The sequence below is a fragment of the Ovis canadensis genome, chromosome 2 (genome assembly GCF_042477335.2).
Source record: "Ovis canadensis isolate MfBH-ARS-UI-01 breed Bighorn chromosome 2, ARS-UI_OviCan_v2, whole genome shotgun sequence".
In the NCBI taxonomy this organism is placed as follows: domain Eukaryota; kingdom Metazoa; phylum Chordata; class Mammalia; order Artiodactyla; family Bovidae; genus Ovis; species Ovis canadensis.
In genome coordinates, this window is record NC_091246.1 from 17,778,570 (window position 1) to 17,799,760 (window position 21,191).

The following is a 21,191-nucleotide window of genomic DNA, read 5'->3' on the forward strand; positions in this document are numbered from 1 at the left end:
TAAGAGAATGAGAAATTATTCAGTGGCAGTAGAGATGAAGAGGGACATTCAGTCTATTATTCTTTCAAAAAACATGAATCATTGCTATGTGAGATCCTATATTAGGGCTTGGATATTCAGAGATAAATAGAGCATGATTCTGTCCGCAGGAAAGTCCTGCACCACTGCAGCAAGATGATAAACAAAGCACCAAAGAAGTTTAACACTGAATCCTAATGGTATCTGGCACCTCTGATTTTTAAAGGCAATTGTTAAATTGTTTTATTCTCTAGCATCACATATTTATGATATTTATGTCTGTATATGCTATGGCTCAAAATAATGAAATGCACATTTATACATCTATCAATCAATTGATGTACAAAAACATACTTTTATATTCATCTGAAATCTGTCTTTTAAAGCTCCCTGTAATATGGCAGTATCTCTACATAATCAATCTAATTTTCAGCTATTTCTTCCAAGCTTTCTATTCTAGTCAGACATACTTGACAGAAGTATTCCACAAACTTAAGTGTCCAAGAAAACAACTCCTCTTTCTTGTCCAAAAGAAACAAAGAATGGAGGAACTATCATTTGTCTGATAAATGCATTTCTTACGTTACTACAGGAACTAAGAGCTTTTCCTTATACTGATTTCAACTATTTGTAAAGGTAATAAAAGTTCACATGAATGGATGTTTAAGTGCTAAAAAGTACCTTCAAACGTTGTCATGGAAACTTAAAATTCTGAAAAGGATTTATATTATCTTTTCCTTCTGGTAAGAAAAAATGTTATTTGACCTTGCATTTTAAAATAAGGGGGAGGGAGGTGGGAGGGGGGTTCATGTTTGGGAACGCATGTAAGAATTAAAGATTTTAAAATTTTAAAAAAATTTAAAAAATAAAAATTAAAATAAAAAAAAAATAAAATAAAATAAGTTTTAAAATTATCATTAAAAAAGTTACTACCTCAAATAGGATTCTCTCTTTCATAAACTTTTAAATTATGGTAAAATACATATAACAAAAATTTTATCATCTTAACCATTTCTAAGTGCAGATTTCAGTAGCACTAATGTATAGGTACATTAATGTACATTCATTATGTACATACACTAAGTTTTCATTAAGTACATTATTGTGCAATCATTAGCATCATCCATCTCCAGATCGCTTCATCTTGCAAAACTGAAACTCTTCATGTAGAAATCAATAACTTCCCATTTCTCTCTCCCCACAGCTCCCAGCAACTACCAGTCCACCTTCTGCCTTTGATCACTCTAAGTATCTCATTTAATAAGGGGACTCATACAGTATTTGCCCTTTTGTAACTGGCTTATTTCATTTAACCTAATATCTTCAAGGTCCATACATACTGTAGCATATGTCAGAATTCCCTTTCTTTTTAAAAAATTCTGATGAAAACATTAACATAAAATGTACCATAGTAAGCATTTTTTTTAAAGTGTATGTTAGTGTTAACTATATGTACACTGTTGTACAACAGAGCTCTAGAATTTTTTCATCTTGAAAAACTGAAACTCTACACCCATCCAACATCATCTCCCTATTTTCCATCCCCCTCAGCTCTTGCAACCACCATTTTACCTTTAAAGAGTCTGACTTTCATTTATTTATTTATAACTTTATTTATTTATGGCTGTGCTGGGCTTCCCTGGTGGCTCAGGGGTAAAGAATCCGCCTGCCAACACAGGAGACATGGGTTTGATCCCTGGGTTGGGAAGATCCCCTGGAGAAGGAAGTGGCAACCCACTCCAGTATTCTTCTCTGGAGAATCCCATGGACAGAGGACCCTGGCGGGCTCCAGTCCATGGGGTCACAGAGAGTCAGACATGACTTAGCAACGAAACAACAACGTACCCATCCAACATCATCTTCCCATTTCCCATCCCCCTCAGCTCTCGCAACCACCATTTACCTTTAAAGAGTCTGACTATTTTATTTATTGATCTATAGCTTTATTTATTCATTTGTGGCTGTGCTGGGCATTCGCTGCTGTGCAGGCCTTTCTCTAGTTGCAGTGGGTGGGTTTCTTTTTGTGGAGCATGGGCTCTAGGGCACACATGCTTCAGTAGCGGCTGCACGTGCGCTCAGTAGTTGTAGTTCCCGGGCTCTAGAGCACACATTCAGTAGTTGTGGCGCATGGGCTAAGTTGCTCTCCAGAATGTGGGATACCCTGAGATCAGGGATTGAACCAGTCTCCTGCACTGGCAAGTGAACTCTTCACCACTGAGCCACCAGGGAAGCCCCTGACTATTTTAGGTACTTCATATAAGTGTAATCATACAGCATTTGTCTTTCTGTGACTGCCTTACTTCACCTGGCATAATATCCTCAAGCTTCCTACATATTATAGTATATGGCAGAATTTCCTTATTTTTTAAGGCTGACTAGCATTCCCCTGTATGTATATATCACATTTTCTTTATCCATTCATCTGTCAATGGAGATTTAGGTTGCTTCTACCTCTTGGCAGCATAAGGCTGCAATGAACAAGACGGTGCAAATATCTCTTCAATATCCTGCTATCAATTCTTCTAAAAGTGGAACTTTTGGGTCAGATCTATTTTTCTCCAAGACAATTTTTTAAGAGTAGTTTTAGGTTCTCAGCAAAACTGAGAAGAAGGTACAGAGATTTCCCATAAACCTCATACCCCCACATAATGCCTAGCCTCCACCATTATCAACATTCTCCCACCAGAATGCTATGTTTGATACAACTGATAAACCTACACTGACAAATCATAACCACCCCAAAGTCCATAGTTTACATTAGCATTCATCTTTGTGCTTTACATTCTGTTGTTGTTCAGTTGCCCATTCATATCCAACTCTTTGCATCCTCATGGACTGCAGCATGCCAGGGCTTTCTATTCCTCACCATCTTCCAAAGTTTGTCCAAGTTCATGTTCATTGCGTTGGTGATGCCATCCAGACATCTCATCCTCTGACGCCCTCTTCTCCTTCTGCCCTCAATCCTTCCCAGTATCAGGGACTTTTCCAATGAGTCAGTTCACATCATATGACCAAAATACGGGAGTTTCAATTTCAGCTCATCAGTCCTTCCAACAAGTATTCAGGGTTGATTTCCCTTAAGATTGACTGGCTTGATCTCCTTGCTGTTCAAGGGACCCTCAGGAGTCTTCTCTAGCACCATAGTTCGAAGGCATGAATTCTTCAGCATTCTGCCTTCTTTATGGTTCAGTTCTCACAAGCGTACGTGACCACTGGGAAGACCATAGCCTTGACTATAAGAACCTTTGTCAGCAGAGTAATGTCTCTGCTTTGCAACACACTGTCTAGGTTTGTCATAACTTTCCTGTCAAGAAGGAAACATCTTCTGATTTCATGGCTGCAGTCACCACCCACAGTGATTTTAGAGCTCAAGTAGAGGAAATCTGTCACTGCTTCCACCTTTCCCCCCCTCTATTTGCCATGAAGTAACAGGTCCAGATGCCATGATCTTAGTTTTTTTAATATTTAATTCTAAGCTAGCTTTCACTCTCCTCCTTCACCCTCATCAAGAAGCTCTTTAGTTCCTCTTCACTTCCTGCCATTAGAGTGGTATCATCAGCATATCTGAAGTTGTTGCTATTTCTCCTGTCTATCTTGATTCCAGCTTGTAACTCATTCAGCCCAGCATTTCTCATGATGTGCTCAGCATATTAAACAAACCGGGTGACGGCAGAGAGCCCTGTTGTACTCCTTTCTCAATCCTGAATGAATCAGTTGTTCCAAACAAGGCTCTATCTGTTGCTTCTTGACCCCCATACAGGCTTTTTCAGGAGACAGGTAAGATGGTCTCGTATTCCATCTCTTTAAGAGCTTTCCAGTTTATTATAATCCACACAGTCAAAGGCTTTGGCATAGTAGATGAAACAGAGGTAAATGGTTTTTTTTTAATTCCCTTGCTTTCTCTATGATCCAGTGAATGTTGGCAATTTGATCTCTGGTTCCTCTTCTTTTTCTAAATCAAGATTGGACATCTGGAAGTTCTTGGTTAGCATAATGCTGAAGCCTAGCATGAGCGATTTTAAGCATTCCCTTACTAGCATGGGAGATGAGTGCAACTGTCGGATGGTTAGCGCATTCTTTAGTACTACCCTTCTTGGGAATTGGGATGAGGATTGACCTTTTCCAGTCCTGTGGCCATTTCTGGGTCTTCCAGATTTGCTGACATATTGAATGCAACATCATGATGGCATTATCCTTTAGGGTTCCGAATAATTATACTGGAATTCTGTAGTATCCACTAGCTTTATTAACAGCAGTGCTTCCTAAGCCCCATTTGACTTCGTGCTACAGAATGTCTGGCTGGCTCTGGGTGGCAGACCACACCACTGTAATCATCCCATCCATCTGGATCTTTTTTACACAGTTCTTCTGTGTATTCTTTCCATCTCTTCTTGATCTTTTCTGTGTCTACTAGGTCTCTATCATTTATGTACTTTATTGTTCCCATTTGTGGGCAAAATGTTCCCTTGATATTTCCAATTTTCCTGAAGAAATCTCTAGTCTTTCCCCTTTTGTTGTTTTCTTCAAGTTTTATACACTGTTCATTGAAGAAGGCCTTCATATCTCTCTGTGCTGTTCTTTGGAAATCTGCATTTAGTTGGCTATGCCTTTCCCTTTCTCCCTTGCTTTTCACTTCTCATCTTTCTTTAGCTATTTGTAAAACCTCCTCAGATAATCATTTTGCCTTCCTGCTTTTCTTTTTCTTTGGGAGGGGTTTGCTCACTGCCTCCTGTGCAATATTACAGACCTCTGTCCATAGTTCTTCAAGCACACTGTTTACAAGTTATAATCTCCTGAATCTATTTGTTACCTCCATTGCATATTCATAGGGGATCTGATTTAAGTTGTACCTGGCTGGCCTAGTGGTTTCCCTCACTTTCTTTAGTTTAAGCCTGAATTTTGCTATGAGAAGCTGATGATCTGAGCCATAGACAGCTCCAGGTCTTGTTCAGCTTTTCCATCTTCAATTACAAAAAATGTAATCAATTTGATTTCAGTATCGGCCATTTGGTGATGTCCATGCGTAAAGTCGTTTCTTGTGTTTTTGAAAAAGGGTATTTGCTATGACCAATGCATTCCCTTGGCAGAATTCAGTTAGCCTTTGCCCTACTTCATTTTGTTCTCCAAGGCCAAACTTGCCTGTAACTCAAGGTATCTCTTGACTTTCTACTTTAGCATTCTAATCCTCAGTGATGAATAGAACATCTTTTTGTTGGTGTTTTGTTGGTGTTAGTTCTAGGAGGTCCTATAGGTCTCCGTAGAACTGATCAATTTCAGCTACTTTAGCATTGGTGGTAGGGGCATAGACTTGGATTAATGTGATGTTGAATGGCTTGCTTTGGAAATGAACTGAGATCATTCTGTCATTTTTGAGGCTGCACCAAAGTACTGCATTTCAGACTCTTGTTGATTATGAGGGCTACTATATTTCTTTTCACCAATCCAAAAAACAATAAAGATTCTTTTAAGAAATTCAGAAATTTCAACTTAGGGATACTTTTAACATTAAAGTGCTCAGGCCCCTACAAAAAAGGCTCCCCCTTGATTATAATTTTATAGTTTCCTATTTATGTTTTTAAATTATCTTCTTCATCCTCTACTGCTGTGCTTTTTGATGTTGACATTGTTACCTTTTTAAATGCCTAATCTGCTAACTTATTTTGCAAACAGCTGCCTCAAAAGCCTAAGGGTGCCTTTATCACTAGGCACCAATCAAAGAGGTCTGTTTTCTCAAATAATGTTTATTCATTAACACTCCTGAACAACAACTTTGTGCAAGATACTATGGGTAATACAAAGCTGCAAAACTCACTGGAAGGGGCTTGTTAATGAGACCTATTAAGGTCATACTCAGTATCACATTCACTTACAAGGACAGGGGTCTGGAAACAAAGCATGAAAACCGGGCATCATGGAGCATTTTCCCCCAGTGGATCATCACAGCAGGCAACGCAGCCAACAAGGAACTAGCTCTCTTCTGGCCTTCCTGATGATATGTCAGGTTCAAGGACCAACACTCAAATCCAGTAAGTAGGTCCAAGAGAACATGTTAGAAAATAGTTCAATACTAGATCATAGTTTTGAATACCAGGGTAAGACCCATAGACTTTGATTTTATCTTTTTACCACTGATTTCTGAATAAGAGATTAATAAGGAAGATTAACACAGCAGCAGTATGTAAATTCAGTACAAGTTAGAGTTTGGAGACAGGAAAAGTATTACATTCATTGGTAGAATAACAGTGATGATGATGTAACAGCAGTAGCCAATCCTTTTTTTTTTTTTTAAACAAGTTATATTTGCCCAATACTGTTCTAATCATTTTTCATGCATTAACTCCTCATAACAATTCTACGAGGTACTTCAGGTACAAATACACCTGTTTCATAGACGGGGAAATTGAGGCATGGAGAGATTGAGTAATTTGCCCAGGGTCTCACAGATATTAAGTAGCAGGACCAACATCTGAACCCAGGCAATCTGGTTCCAGAGTCTATACAATTAACCACTCAATCATACTACCTTTCAGAGTACACTATACATGCCTACATTGTCTGATATTTTAGGAAAGCCCTTAAGGAATAACTCATCCTTCCCTGAAACCTGATAATGATAGAGCTGACAGTCCTGGTATTAGACTCAGCAAATCAACACATGTATGAGAGAATGAGATCTTAAAAGAGTAGTTGGTAACTGTTTATTCAGTGCTCACCAAGTATCCAGTACTCTTCATGCATCATCTCATTTAATCCTCATACCAACCTAAGAGAGGGGCATTATTTGAAACCTACAGTGTCTCAGATGAGTAAGTCTAGGCTCAGACAGGCTATACCTTCTGTCCCTCATTACAGAGCCAGTCAGTGACAGAAGCAGAATTAGAATCCAGATCCAAATCAGTCCCATGCTCTTCGTACTATCTGATGCTGACAGACAGGAATACCACTGGTGTGGGAGCCTCCATCCTGCTCCCTCAGAAGGCTAGCACCTCCATCTGAAACACTCTAAACTCTAGAACCAGGCTGATGTATAGTTATGTTCCTGGGCTATTTCTCCCACCAGCCAGAAGTGATAGCAGGTGGATGCCTGAGTCAGCTCTTGTTCAAGGCAAGAACTACCCTGTGATTTGGGCAGGACAAAGGCAACTCTCCAGATTCATGCACACAAAATACAAACATGAAACCTCATGGAAAAATACAAGCTTGAGGGACTATCACTATGCAGCCTTCCTTGAAGAGAAGTTTTAAAAAAAACATTCTCTGAAAAGAAGTGCTGTGAGTCATATGGAGCTGAGGGTAGCACCTGAAGATTAGCAACCTAGGAGAAGAAAGCTGGAGTTCAGGAAATTGAATATGCTTATTTTCTCAGGGAATTCCCAAATATTTAAGCTCAAGGTTTCTCATAACTTATTTCTTTGAAAAATGATTAAGACATAATGCCTAATTAAAAAAACAAAACACAAAATTATATATACAATTAACACACTGAAAAATGGTGGAAGTTTTTTGACTTCATTATTTTTTTCTGAACTTTTCAAATTTCCTATGATAGATACATATTATATCCAGGGATAAAAATAAACTAACTTTGAACCTATACTTGAGGGGCAGAAAAAAACACCAAATTTCCCATACAGTAGTCTAATATTTCCCAAATACTCAAACAGGCTACATCAAAATCACCTGAAACATTTGTAAAAAATACAAATTTTCAGGACCCAAAGACCTACTCAGTCAGAATTTCCCTGGGCGGAGCCCAGGAATCTGGTGTTTCAACAAGCTCCCTAAGTGACTATAATAATTTACATCAAGGAAGTCCAAAAGTATCTTCACTTTTCTTTTTCTTTCTAAGGTTCTATGATGATTTATTTAATGCTCGGACAAATTTATATTGAAAGGCAAACACATAATATTTAACAGTGACTGTACTATAGACTTGGAAAGCCTAATGTCTCACCATTTATCTCTGCAAACTTCTGAACATCACTTATGGTTTTCAGTTCTTGTCTTGGACATGCTGCTACACACAGTGCTACAGACTTGATCTTCCGGTTTATCAAGTCCAGATTGCATGGATCCAAAAAGAATACATACCTAAAGCATGAAGAAAAATGTTGAGATATTATTTCACAAAACATAGTCTGGCTCACTGCATATCTGAATAAACCTAAGAGCAAGGAACATCTCATTGCATTCTACTTAACAAATTTAATCATACATGAACAAACATTTCGCAAATCTAGTCATACACTGATTTTTAAAAAAGTAACTGCTTATAAATATACTCAACAGTAGGGATGGAGAACTACAGAACTCATTTTTAATGATTTTTTTTAATATTTAAAATTTTGTAATGTGTATTTTGTAATCAGAAATTATCTATTTTAGGTTTTTTTTTTAAAAAATAACTAGCTTTAGTTTTCTTTTTTTGACAAATTGTACCCCCCCCCAATTACTGCTATATAACATGAATTATACTTTATACATAAACTTTAGTGAATATACAATCATATATAAAGCATATCATTATAAAAATGAACAAATATATATTAGGGTAGCCAAAATGACTGAGTAAGAAGACCCTGAGCTTATCTTCTCATGTGGGCACACCAAAATGACAAGTATTTACAGAGCAACTATTGATGAGAATGACCTGAAGATTAGCAGAAAAGATTTTCCACAACTCAAGATATAAAGAAGGAATCACAGTGAGATGAACAGAGGGGTGGAGACACGGTGCAGGCAAGATCCACATCCCTGGGTAGGCAACCCACAAATGGCAGGATAATCACAACGGCAGAAGTTCTGCTCAAGGAGAGAAGGATCCAAGACCCATAATGGGCCCTCAGTCCAGGGACTCTGCACAAGGAAAACAAGCCTTCGGAATATCTAGCACTGAAGATGAGCAGGGTTTGCACACAGGGAAGTCAGAGGACTGTAGCAAACAGAGACTCCACTCTTAAAGGACACACACAAAACCTCTCAAAACCCAATATAAATGCTGCCTACAAAGGAGCACTTCAGATCTAAAGACAGATACAGACTGAAAGTGAGGGAAAGGAAAGAGGGATTCCATGCAAATGGAAACAAAAAGAAAACTGGAGTAGCAATACTTAGAACAGACAAAATAGACTTTAAAACAAAGACTGTATGAAGAAACAAAGACGCATGTCACAGAACGATCAGGGATTGATCCAAGAAGCAGATATAACAACTGTAAATATACATGTACCCAACATGTATTTTGGGGGGAAAAATGGAAACAGTGACAGACGATTTTCTTGGGCTTCAAAATCATTGTGCACAGTGACTGCAGCCATGAAATTAAAAGACACGTGCTCCTTGGAAGAAAAGCTATGACAAACCTAGACAGTATATTAAAAAGCAGAGACATTACTTTGCTGACAAAGGTCTGTAGCATCAAAGCGATGATTTTTCCAGTAGTCATGTATGGATGTGAGAGTTGGACCATAAAGAAGGTTGAGCACTGAAGAATTTATGCTTTTGAACTGTGGTGCTAGAGAAGACTCTCGAGAGTCCCTTGGATTGCAAGGAGATCCAACCAGTCCATCCTAAAGGAAATCAACTTTAAATATTCCTTGGAAGGATTGATGCTGAGGCTGAAGTTCCAATACTTTGGCCACCTGATGCGAAGAGCCAACTCACTGGAAAAGACCCTGATACTGGGAAAGACTGAAGGCAGGAGGAGAGGGCATGAAAGAGGATGAGATGGTTGGATGGCATCACTGATTCAACAGATATGAGTCTGAGCAAACTCAGGGAGATAGTGAAGGACAGGGAAGCCTGGCATGCTGCAGTCCATATGGGGTCACCAAGAAGCAGACATGACTGAGCAACTTTACAAGGTACCCAACACTTAAAACACATGAAGCAAACATTGGTAGACAAAGAGAGAAATTGACAGTAACACAATAATAGTAGGGGACTTTAACACCCTACTTATATCAATAGACCAAAGTCAATAAGGAAACACCTTAAATGACACATTCAATCAGAACTTAACTAATATATAGAAACCATTCTATCCAAAAGCAGCAGAATACACATTATTTTTGAGTGCACATAATGAAACAAAGTCTCAGATGGGCCACATGCTAGGCCACAAGGCAAATTTCAGTAAATTTAGGAAGACTGAAATCATATCAAGCACCTTTTCTGACCATAAAAGTATGAAACCAGTAATCAACTACAAAAAAAAACCCTGCAAAACTCATAAACATGTGGCGGGTAGACAATATGCTACTAAACAGGCAGTGAAGACATGGTACAGGCCAGATCCACACCTCTTGGTAGGCAGCCCACAAATGGGTTGAAATCAAAGAGGAAATTTAAATACGCCTGGAGACAAATGAGAACAGAGATACAACAATTCAAAATCCACGGCATGCAGCAAGAGTAGCTCTAGGAGGAAAGTTTATAGTGATTCCAGTTTGCTTCAGGAAATTTAAAAAATTTCAAATAAGAAGCCCAGCCACACACCTGCAGGAACTGGGAAAAGAAGAACAAACAAAACCCAAAGTTAATAAAAGGAAAGAAAGAATAAAGGCCAGAGCAGAAATAAAATGAAAGTGATAAAAAAATGATAGAAATGATCAGTGAAAAAAAGCATGGGTTCTTTGAAAACACAAACAAAACTGATAAGCTTTTAAGCCAGACTCATCAGGAAAAAAGAGAAGGCCCAAATAAATAATGTCAGAAATGAGAGAAAGTTACAGCCAATACCACAGAAATACCAAGGGTCACAACAGATTACTATGAACAATCATATGCCAATAAATGCAATTTAGAAAATAAATAAATTTCTAGAAACATAAATCTCACAAGACTGAATCAGGAAGAAACAGAAAATAAGAATACACTGATTACCAATAATGAAATTGAATAAGTAATCAAAAAACTCCCAACAAACCAAAGTCCAGGACCAGACAGCTTCACAGGTGAATCCTACCAAACACTTACAGAATTAACACCTAGTCTTCTCAAGTTAAACCAAAAAATTTAAAAGGAAGGAATGCTTCCAAAGTCATTCTATGAGGCCAGCAACATTCTGATAACAAAGCTAGACAAAGACATCACAAAAAAAGAAAATTACAAGCCAGTAACACTGATGAACATAGATGCAAAAATTCTCAACAGAATATCAGCAAACTGAATTCAATACATTTAAAAGATAATTTTAAATTTAAAATGATCAAATGGCACTTATCCCGGGGATGCAAGGATGATTTAACATCTCTAAATCAATCAATGTGATAGACCACAGTAACAAATTGAAAAATAAAAATCACATGGTCATCTCAATAGATGTGGAAAAAAACTTTGAGCAAAATTTACCACCAATTTGTGATAAAAACTGTCAATAAAGTGGGTATAGAGGGAACATACCTCAAATATAATAAAGGCCATACAGGACAAGCTCACAGCTAACATCATACTCAACGGTGAAAAGCTGAAAGCATTACCTCTAAAATCAGGAACAAGACAAGGGTGCCCACTCTTGTAACTTTATTCAACATAGTACTGGAAGTCCTACTACAGAAATCAGACAAGAAAAAGGAATCCAAACTGGAAAGGAAGAAGTAAAACTATCATTGTTAGCATATGACTTAAAACTATGTATAGTAAATCCTACAGATGTCACCAAAAACTATTGGAACTCATCAGTGAGTTCAGTAACATTACAGGATAACAAAATTAATAAACAAAAATCTGCTGTGTTTCTATATACTAACAACAAGCTATCAGAATGAGAAATTAAGAAAACAAGCCATTTACAATTGCATTAAAAAAAAAAAGCACTAGAAATAAATCTAACCCAAGGAAGCAAGAGAGCTACATTAGAAAACTCTAAGACAGTGAGGAAAGAAACTGAACATGATGTAAACAAATGGATACATACATCATACCCAGGTAATGCAGTTGGTTTAAAAAAAAAAAAATCCACCTGCCAATGCAGGAGACACAAGAGATGCTGGTTCAATCCCTGGGTCAGGTATATCTCCTGAGGAGGAGGAAATGACAACCCACGCTGGTATTCTTGCCTGGAAAATTCTATGGACAGAGAAGCCTGGTGGGCTACAGTCCATGGGGTCACAAAGAGTCAGACACAACACAGTGTGCACACACATGCACTCATGGACTGGAAGAACAACTACTGTTAAAATTACCATATTCTCCAACACAATCTATAGATTCAATGCACTTTTCATAGAATTACAACAAATAATTCTAAAATTTGTATGGAAACAACAAAGCCACAAATAGCCAAAACAATCTGACAAAGAAGAACAAAGCTGGAGGTATCACACTCTCTCATTTCAAAGTGTACTACAAAGCTAAGGTAATCAAAATTGTGTGGTGCAAAGACAGAAAAACAGAACAATGCAACAGAATAGAGCTAGAAATAAACCCATGCACTCATGATCAATTAATCTATGACAAAGACAACAAGAATATACAATGGGGAAAAGACAGTCTTTTCCATAAGTCATGTTAGGAAAACTGGACAGCCACAGGCAAAAAAAATTCAAACAACTACTTCCTCACACCATATAAAAAATAATCTCATAATGGATTAAAGACTTAAATGTAAAATCTGAAACCATAAAATTACTAAAAGAAAAGATAGGCAATATGCTCTTAGACATTCATCTTAGCAATTTCTTGGATCTGTCTCCTCAAGCAAGGGAAATAAAAGCAAAAATAAACTAATGGTACTACATGAAACTTAAAAGCTTTTGCAAAGCAAAGAACCTATCAATGAAATGAAAAGTCCAGTTATTGAATGGGAGAAGATATTTGCAAATGATATGTCCAATAAGGGGTTAATATCCAAAATATACAACGAACTCATATAACTCGACATCAGAAAAACAAACAACTCAATTAAAAAATGGGCAGAGGAGCAGAACAGACATTTTCTCAAGAAGAAATACAGGTGGGCAGTATGAACATCAAAAGATGCTCAACATCACTAATCATCAGTGAAACAAAAATCAAAACCATAATAAGATATCACCTCACACCTGTCAGAATGGATATTATTAGAAATACAACAAGTAACAAGTATTGGCAGGGATGTGAAGAAAAGGTAACTCTCAAGTTCTATTACTGGGAATATAAATTGGCACAGCCACAATGGGAAACAGTACTGAGGTTCTTCAGAAAAACTAAAAATAGAACTACTGTGTGTGTGCACAGTAGTTTCTGACTCTTCTTGATCCCATGGACTGTAGCCCATTGGGCTCCTCTGTCCATGGAATTTTCCAGGCAAGAATACTGGAACAGATTGCCACTTCCCACTCTAAGCGATCTTTCTGATCCAGGGATCGAGTCCGTGTCTTGTGTGTTGGCAGGTGGATTCTGTGCCACCTGTACAATCCAGCAATTTCACTTCTGGATATTTTTCCCAAAGAACACTAAAACACTAATTCAAAAAGATATTGCTGTTCAGTTGCTAGTCAGTCAGTTCTGTCACTCAGTCATGTCCAACTCTTTGCGACCCCATGAATCACAGCACGCCAGGCCTCCCTGTTCATCACCATCTCCCGGAGTTTATTCAAGCTCATGTCCATCGAGTCGGTGATGCCATCCAGCCATCTCATCCTCTGTCATCCCCTTCTCCTCCTGCCCCCAATTCCTCCCAACATCAGGGTCTTTTCCAATGAGTCAACTCTTCGCATGAGGTGGCCAAAGTATTGGACTTTCAGCTTCAACGTCAGTCCTTCCAAGGAACACCCAGGACTGATCTCCTCTAGAATGGACTGGTTGGATCTCCTTGTAGTCCAAGGGACTCTCAAGAGTCTTCTCCAACACCACAGTTCAAAAGCGTCAATTCTTTGGCACTCAGCTTTCTTCACAGTCCAACTCTCACATCCATACATGACCGCAGGAAAAACCATAGCCTTGACTAGACGGACCTTTGTTGGCAAAGTAATATCTCTGCTTTTGAATATGCTATCTAGGTTGGTCATAACTTTCCTTCCAAGGAGTAAGTGTCTTGTAATTTCATGGCTGCAACTGTGTCCAATTCTTTATAATAGCACCATTCATGTAGTACCATTTGTTTATTTTACACACCCCATGGACTGTAGCAAGTCAGGCTTTCCTGTCCTTTACTATCTCTTGAAGTTTGCTCAAACTCATGTCCATTTGGTCAGTGATGCTATCTAACCATCTTATCCTCTACTTCCCTCTTCTCTTTTTGCCTTCAATCTTTCCGAGCAACAGGCTCATTTCCAGTGAGTCAGCTCTTTGGATTAAGTGGCCAGAGAATTAGAGAACTGAAAAATATATATACCCCTATGTTTATTACAGCATTATTCACAATAACCAAGATATAGAAGCAACCTAAGTGTTCATCAAGAGAAAAATGGACAAAGAAGATGTGCGTGTATGTATTATGGAATATTACTCAGCCATAAGAAGAATGAAATCTTGCCAGTTGTGACAACATGGAGAGACCTAGAGGCTATTACACTAAGTGAAATAAGTCAGACAGAGAAAAATATCATATGATTTCACTTACAGGTAGAACAGAAAAAATGAAACAACTGAACAAACATAACAAAACAGAAACAGACTTACAGATACAGGGAACAAACAGGTGCTTTCCAGAGGGGCTTGGGGAGGCAGGGGATGAGTGAAATAGGTGAGGGAGATTAAAAGGTATGCTCAACTTCCAGTTATTAAAAAAAAAAAAATGAATCATAGGAATGAAATGTACAGCATGGAGAACAGAATTAATATTGTAGTATCTTGTATGGTGATAGATGGTAACTAGTTATCATGGTGTACATCTTGTAATGTATGAAATAACAAATCACTATGCTGTACACCTGGAACTGACATCGTGTAGTAGGTGAATTATCCTTCAATTTAAAAGAGAAAAAGAAAAAAAGAGAGAAAGAATTGCCTGTAGGTCTAGTAGTTAGGACTCCACATTTTCATTGCCAAGGGCCCATGTTCAATCCCTGGTCTGGGAACTAAGATCCCACAAGCCAAGCGGCAATGTCAAAAAATAAAAGAGGGGAGGGGGAATAACACCTTAGTGTTTTAGCCACATTTTTGATGAGTCTAAACATTATTTCATACATTGTTCACTTGTGGTTTCAAAATATTTTATACCTTTTGTGTTTTTAAAATGGAGGTTTTTAAAATCTATTAGCCACTAAATGATACAAAAAAACTCTGTATATTAAGAGTATTAAATTTTTGTTAAGGCTGATACAAGTATGTCCAATGATTTGCCAATTATCATTTTGAAAGTTTTCTATCTTTGTCATCAAATCTTTTTTACCTGTGTGATTAGTTTACCACTTTATGCTCCCTATTACTTCCCATTACTTATGCTTCCCAAAAGGAGCTCCTCTTCCCATTGTATCAAATGTTTCACAGATACATTTTGGTGTATGGAAAAGAGGGAAAACATGTTACTTCAATTTTCTAAGTAATTAACTAACTGCCCTAGGGCTGTTTTTAAAATATTATTTCCTGTTCATAGGATATTATCACCCTTCCACCCTTGAGGATACAGGTTTATGGCCTCTGTTTTGTTTCTTTGTTTCATCTGAATGTTAGTAAAAAAGTTGAAAAAAAGATAGATAAACTTGAGCTAAAGAATATATAATTGTAAAAATGCATTATTAAATTTAATAAACTTGAATGCAGAGTAGAGGAAAATATACCAATAGTTCAACTACAGTCATCTCTGGGTGTTAGGATAAAGTGAGTTTAATTTTTTTCTTTTACTTTTTAGAATTCTCATTTTCTAGAATGAATGCACATTACTTTTGAGTTGAGATAACTATAATAAATGTTGTTTACTAAAAAGGTCCATTTCTTATAAACAAAGTAACTCCCAAATCCTAAATTATCTTTTGTGTTTCCTGTACATTTATATTTTAGGAAAGAGAAAATTAATTAGAAATTACACTAAAACATTTTTTTTACCCAAAAAGAAAGTAACAGCCAAACCCTCTTAATTGAGATAAGCAAAGAATAATATTATTGATCCAGGAAGAGACTACAAGTAGGGATATTTTCTCCCAAGATAAGAGTTAAAGAACCTCCAGCCTTGGGTTCTACTCTACTGGGTCCATGGAAAGTTTTAGAAGATAATGTACCTTCCAACAACCTTTCCCATACTGTTAACCTCTGTTGTTTATAAAATATGATTCAAATCAGGAAATACAACCAAATACAAGAATTAGAGAAAAACTGAAAAGTAATAGTCAACATATGTGTTCAAATGGATAATGTAAAGGGATATAAAAAAAAATTGAAACAGAAAAAAAAAGTTGGGCATAGACTAGGAAGGCCATTGTGGGTAGAGTAACCACTGAATACTTCAGTGGAGCTGGGGACCAAGAACCCCATGAAGGTTAAATATAAGCTACAAATCAACAAACTAAAAAAAAATTTTTTTCGTAAATCTGTTAGTGACTCCAATACCATTAATGTTCTACATAGATTAAAGGAAAAAAGTCAGGCAGAAAGATGTGGCCTGGAAGTGGATTCACTGTCTGATCTAGTGCACAGAAGAAACTTCCTGGCAATCTCTGTGTGGAGACAATTATTCCCTTATGAACTCTCCCTCCATCTGTCTTGTATATCTTATTTTACAGGTGCCAATGCCTGAGACCTGGTACAATGAACTGCTCAAAGCCAGTCCCTGGGCAGAGAACATGCTGGGCCTTGAGAAAGGCATTCTAGAACCATTGATTCACTTACTACCAACCACAACCACCACCACCACCACTGCTAATGATAATACTATTAACATGGAAACAATAGCTAACATTTATTGAGTACTTACCATGTACCAGACACATTACATCCTTTAAATACCTATTGTTTATCATTTATCCTCATACAGTCCTGTTGTGTGTTTCTATGTGTGTGCTTGGGATACTGGGTGGGATGGACAGTAGAACTAGGGTCGGGTAGAGAAGTTAATTGTATGGTTATAAGCGATGAAAAACACCTTAAATATCTGGAGAATCTCAAGACAGTAAAAAAAAAAAAAACAACAACTTGGGGGAAAGGGGAGAAAGCCAGAGGTTTCTAGGGTCTTGCAGATAGCTGGGCCTAGGCTGGGTCAATGACAGTGCCTTTTACAGCTTCTTCAGAACAGATGACTTATCTGATCATCCTGCAAACTTTTGTCCCCCTCCAAGGCCAGAAGCGTGCTCACTTTATTCCCAACCTTTTTATATCTTAAAGCACACTCCCTTGATTCATACTGGGCAGCAGCTTTACACCACACCTGGGTCAGATCAATCTGAGCTTACTTTCTGGGTTTCTTTCTTAACAGTTCTCTGACCTTTGGGAATATATTTATCCCTCTGAGCCTCAGTTTCCTTACCTGTAAAACTGCATACCACGTATTTTTTACTTTGTCATAATGTTATTGACAGTGTATATAAAGCATCTAACATGCAGGATATGCTTGTGATTCATATCATTAAGAACTGGCTTGCCTTTCACAAATTTTACATTTTATAGTAAGGCAATAAATTCAACACTTCTCTGATATAGACATAAAACAGGGCTACAATACTAGTATTTAGCTTTCACTGGAAGAAAGATCTGTGTAGGTGTATTCATGACTGCTAGGGCTTTAGCCTTGATAAGAACTAAGCAGGTGTCCGGAACTGATCTAGCATAAGGGAAAAATATTAAGAGGGAAAGAAGAATTCTACTATGACTACTATACTGTAACATTAACACCACACATTTTTACCCTGTGTATACGCTTCAGAAGAATCTGCTTCAATAGAACTTTATATAACTTCAATAGAATGTTATATTTAGTATAACCAAAATAACTTTAAATGGTATCCTCAGGAAATATATTCACACACATACACATCATTAAACTCAAAAGCCACCAAGGTCCATAGTCTAAGAACACAATAAAGTTAATTCCCTATGCATCTCCCATATTCACACAACATGTAAACACAACGTGTTTAAAATAATTTTTAGGCCTTAGATTTAGATTCTATCAATGTCTGGGTGCTGGGAACTCCACGTTAATGACTTTAATTTGATCCTCTTGCCAACTTGATGAGACAAAGACATTAACATAAGGGACTAATGACATTGTCCTGGAGAGCTAGCAGGTAGATGACAGAGTTATGAAATCCAACACAGTCCTTCTGATTCTGAGTTCAACTCTACTTCCAATCTGCTCTACTCTTAAAATATTTCTCACAAATACAACTGATAATTGTAACTGTTCTATATTAACTCTGAACATTGTTGCCATCATTCTGAAGCTCATCCAATCCATGGCAACATGTCTATAAGTAATTATATTTTAATTAATTGGTATTTAATTGAATATTCACAGAGGAGGAAAAGTGCACGTATTAAACACACAAATTTAGGATTGATTAAAACTACACTTTTGTGCCTTTCAATTTGAAAATGCCCTTAGCCTGGTAAATAAATCCTTACATTCGTTTCAGTTTTCACTTCAAACAAAATGAACTATATATGTGGCAGTTTTATCTTTCTGAAATGAAAAAAATAACCAACTCTCAAATAAGCATAGCACTGGCAGATTTTTATAACAAATTAGCAGATGACTGTTTTTCAACCGAGAAGAGGCAAGAGATACCAGGTAAAAAGCTATAAAATATTCTAGAAAATTTTCTTTAAACTGCCCACTTCCATCTGCCACCAGGCAAATGGGTGGGATGGGGATGAGGCAGATGAATTTTGAGAAAGCTTCTTTGGTAACTCTAATTATGTGCCTTGGCTCCTATGCCCTATCCTTTCAGGATGGAGAACCACTGTCAAAGACAATTTATAAAATTACGTTAAAAGCAAATTTCATTGCTATCCTCAGTGAATCTTTTACTAGACCTAGTAATACCTTAAAAACAGCTGGATATGAGCTTTCCATTCTTTAGAGGAGCTGGAATGACTAAAATAGCAAAAGTGGGGATGAGAGAAGAGAAGCACCAAGAGAAAAATACTGCACAAATGAAACAGCCCAGACACCTGCAGGCACTGGCCTGTACAACACGCGCACAGCATGATCACATGACCCAGAGAAGAACACATTTGCAAAGAGAATTGTAAAGCGGCCAAAGCAAGCTTTGAACTTAAAAGTTAGGGGAAGGGAAAAAAAAATGTTCAAAATGAACTATAATGCAAACATTAGAGAAGACAGTGGGTTAAGAAAGATAAATATATATTATGATTAAGGTTGTTCCTGGGAATTATCAAAGGAGAGAAAAATTCATTTAAAAGGGAAATTCTTGGAATACAATAGTAAGGGATCTCTAAAGGGCAGGAAAGGAGAGATACCTAAATAAAATATCTACCTACCTACACAGTGAACTTGAGGGAACAGATGCACCAAAGATGAAAATGTGGCTCTGAGGCCAAGGAAGGGGCATTAACACGGGAAAGTGCAAGAAAAGGGACAAAAGACACAGAAAGGGGTGACCTTCAAAGCCTTACTCAGAAAAAGAAGGTGAACAGTGCTGATGCAGATAAAGATGCCACAGAAGATTTAAACCTAGTTTAAACCTCCATTTTGCTGTACTTTCCTAAAGGAAGATAAGGCAAGGTAAAAACAGTAAGCTTGACCATGTAGGGCTGTCCTCACACGTCCTAATTCAACAAGAAGTAACTGAGACTTACAAGCTGGGCAACTAACTAAAGGCCACATGGACATGAGCCCTGGGGAGACTGACTCCCAGGGTGTTGCTCTCTTCACTGCTGCTATTCCAATTCGAACCGGAAAGTGAGAGCAGATGCAATGGCAAGTGAGTTACGGAGCCATCAAATCAGAGAATCAAGTTGAGTCAACCCTCTGGAACCCAAAATAAGTGAAGCCCCACTTGGATGTGATGGCGTTGTTGGCTGAATGGTATGCAACACCCCCGTGACAAAGATTCAGTAGGTTGATATGGGACTTCCCTGGTGGCCCACTGGTTAAGAATCCACCTGCCAATGCAAGAGACACAGGTTCAATCCCTGGCCCACGGTGATCCCACATGCTGCAAAGCAACTAAACCCATGCACCACAACTACAAAGGCCATGCTCTGTAACAAGAAAAGCCACCACAATAAGAAGCCCATGTACCACAACTAGAGACAGCCCACATGCAGCAACAAAGACCCAGCACAGACAAAAAGAAAGAAGTCAAATAAACCTTTAAAAAAGTTGATATGAACACTGCATTTACTCAACATACATTATAAGTGTTTACTATGTGCCCACTCCTGGGCTAGGTCCTGGGGATATGAAATTCACACACACACACACACACACACACACACACTGTTCTTAAATGCAAGTAACTAGAGAAGAAAAGACAAAAATACAGAGTCATCTCAGAACCATGTGAGCTGTGGCAAAATGGGGATAGCAGAGGAAATAGCGTAATTCCGCAGAGGTTATGGGGTTAGAGGAAGCATCACAAAGCAGGAGGCAGTGGCTAAGCCACATTTTGAAAAGTGACTAGGAATTTTCCAGACAGATGGGGAAGGGAACATTCGAAGCAGAGTAAACATTTGAAGCAGGGTAAAAGCACAGAAGCAAGAAAGAGCATATTTAAGGAACCGCAAATACTCTGAGAAGGTGGACTATAGGATAGGACATCAAAGGGCTATACACCAGGGAGAGGCAGGCGATGGAAGAGGCAGCCATCCTCAGACTCGGGCACATCTTACAGTTCTACTCCATTAGACAACATCCTTTTAAATGGCCACGACACAGTGATGCCCTGGTATAACCAGCCTCTTGGGTTGAAGGCCAGAGAGGAGAAGGCTGGAGTACCAGCAGCGTGCTGCTCCAGAGATGAGCCTTTGCCATTAAATTGCCTCCCGCTGCCATGGCAACTCTCTGCGGCAGGGCTTTTTGGAGCAAAAGGTGGCAAGCAGATACTAGGTCTGTTGGCCGCCTCCTGCTGAATTTGGCTTCTCTCCTCTCTAATCAGGATGGAAGCACTGCAGCACTAAAACTGGAAAGCCAGCAGAAAAAATCCCTCGGTTGCCTTCTGCTTTAGTGATTCCTGACACGTGTTTTCCCCAGAGGGGCGTAAAAATGGAGTCTGATCATTTTTCCAATTATTACTTCATATCAATGTACAATTTATAGCCCCCTTCCACAGAGTATGCTACCATTAGTGAGT

General features: G+C 38.1%; 1 protein-coding gene across 3 annotated transcripts in view; it reads right to left on the reverse strand.

Annotated features, from left to right (window-relative positions):
* The window catches only part of SLC44A1 (solute carrier family 44 member 1), a 216,335-nt gene that overhangs the window by 106,556 nt on the left and 88,588 nt on the right, over positions 1–21,191 (reverse strand). For all 3 annotated transcript variants that reach the window (XM_069575521.1, XM_069575520.1, XM_069575522.1), the window contains exon 4: positions 7,973–8,109. In XM_069575521.1, coding sequence (XP_069431622.1) covers positions 7,973–8,109 — 137 coding nt within the window. The remainder of the gene's footprint in view (positions 1–7,972; positions 8,110–21,191) is intronic.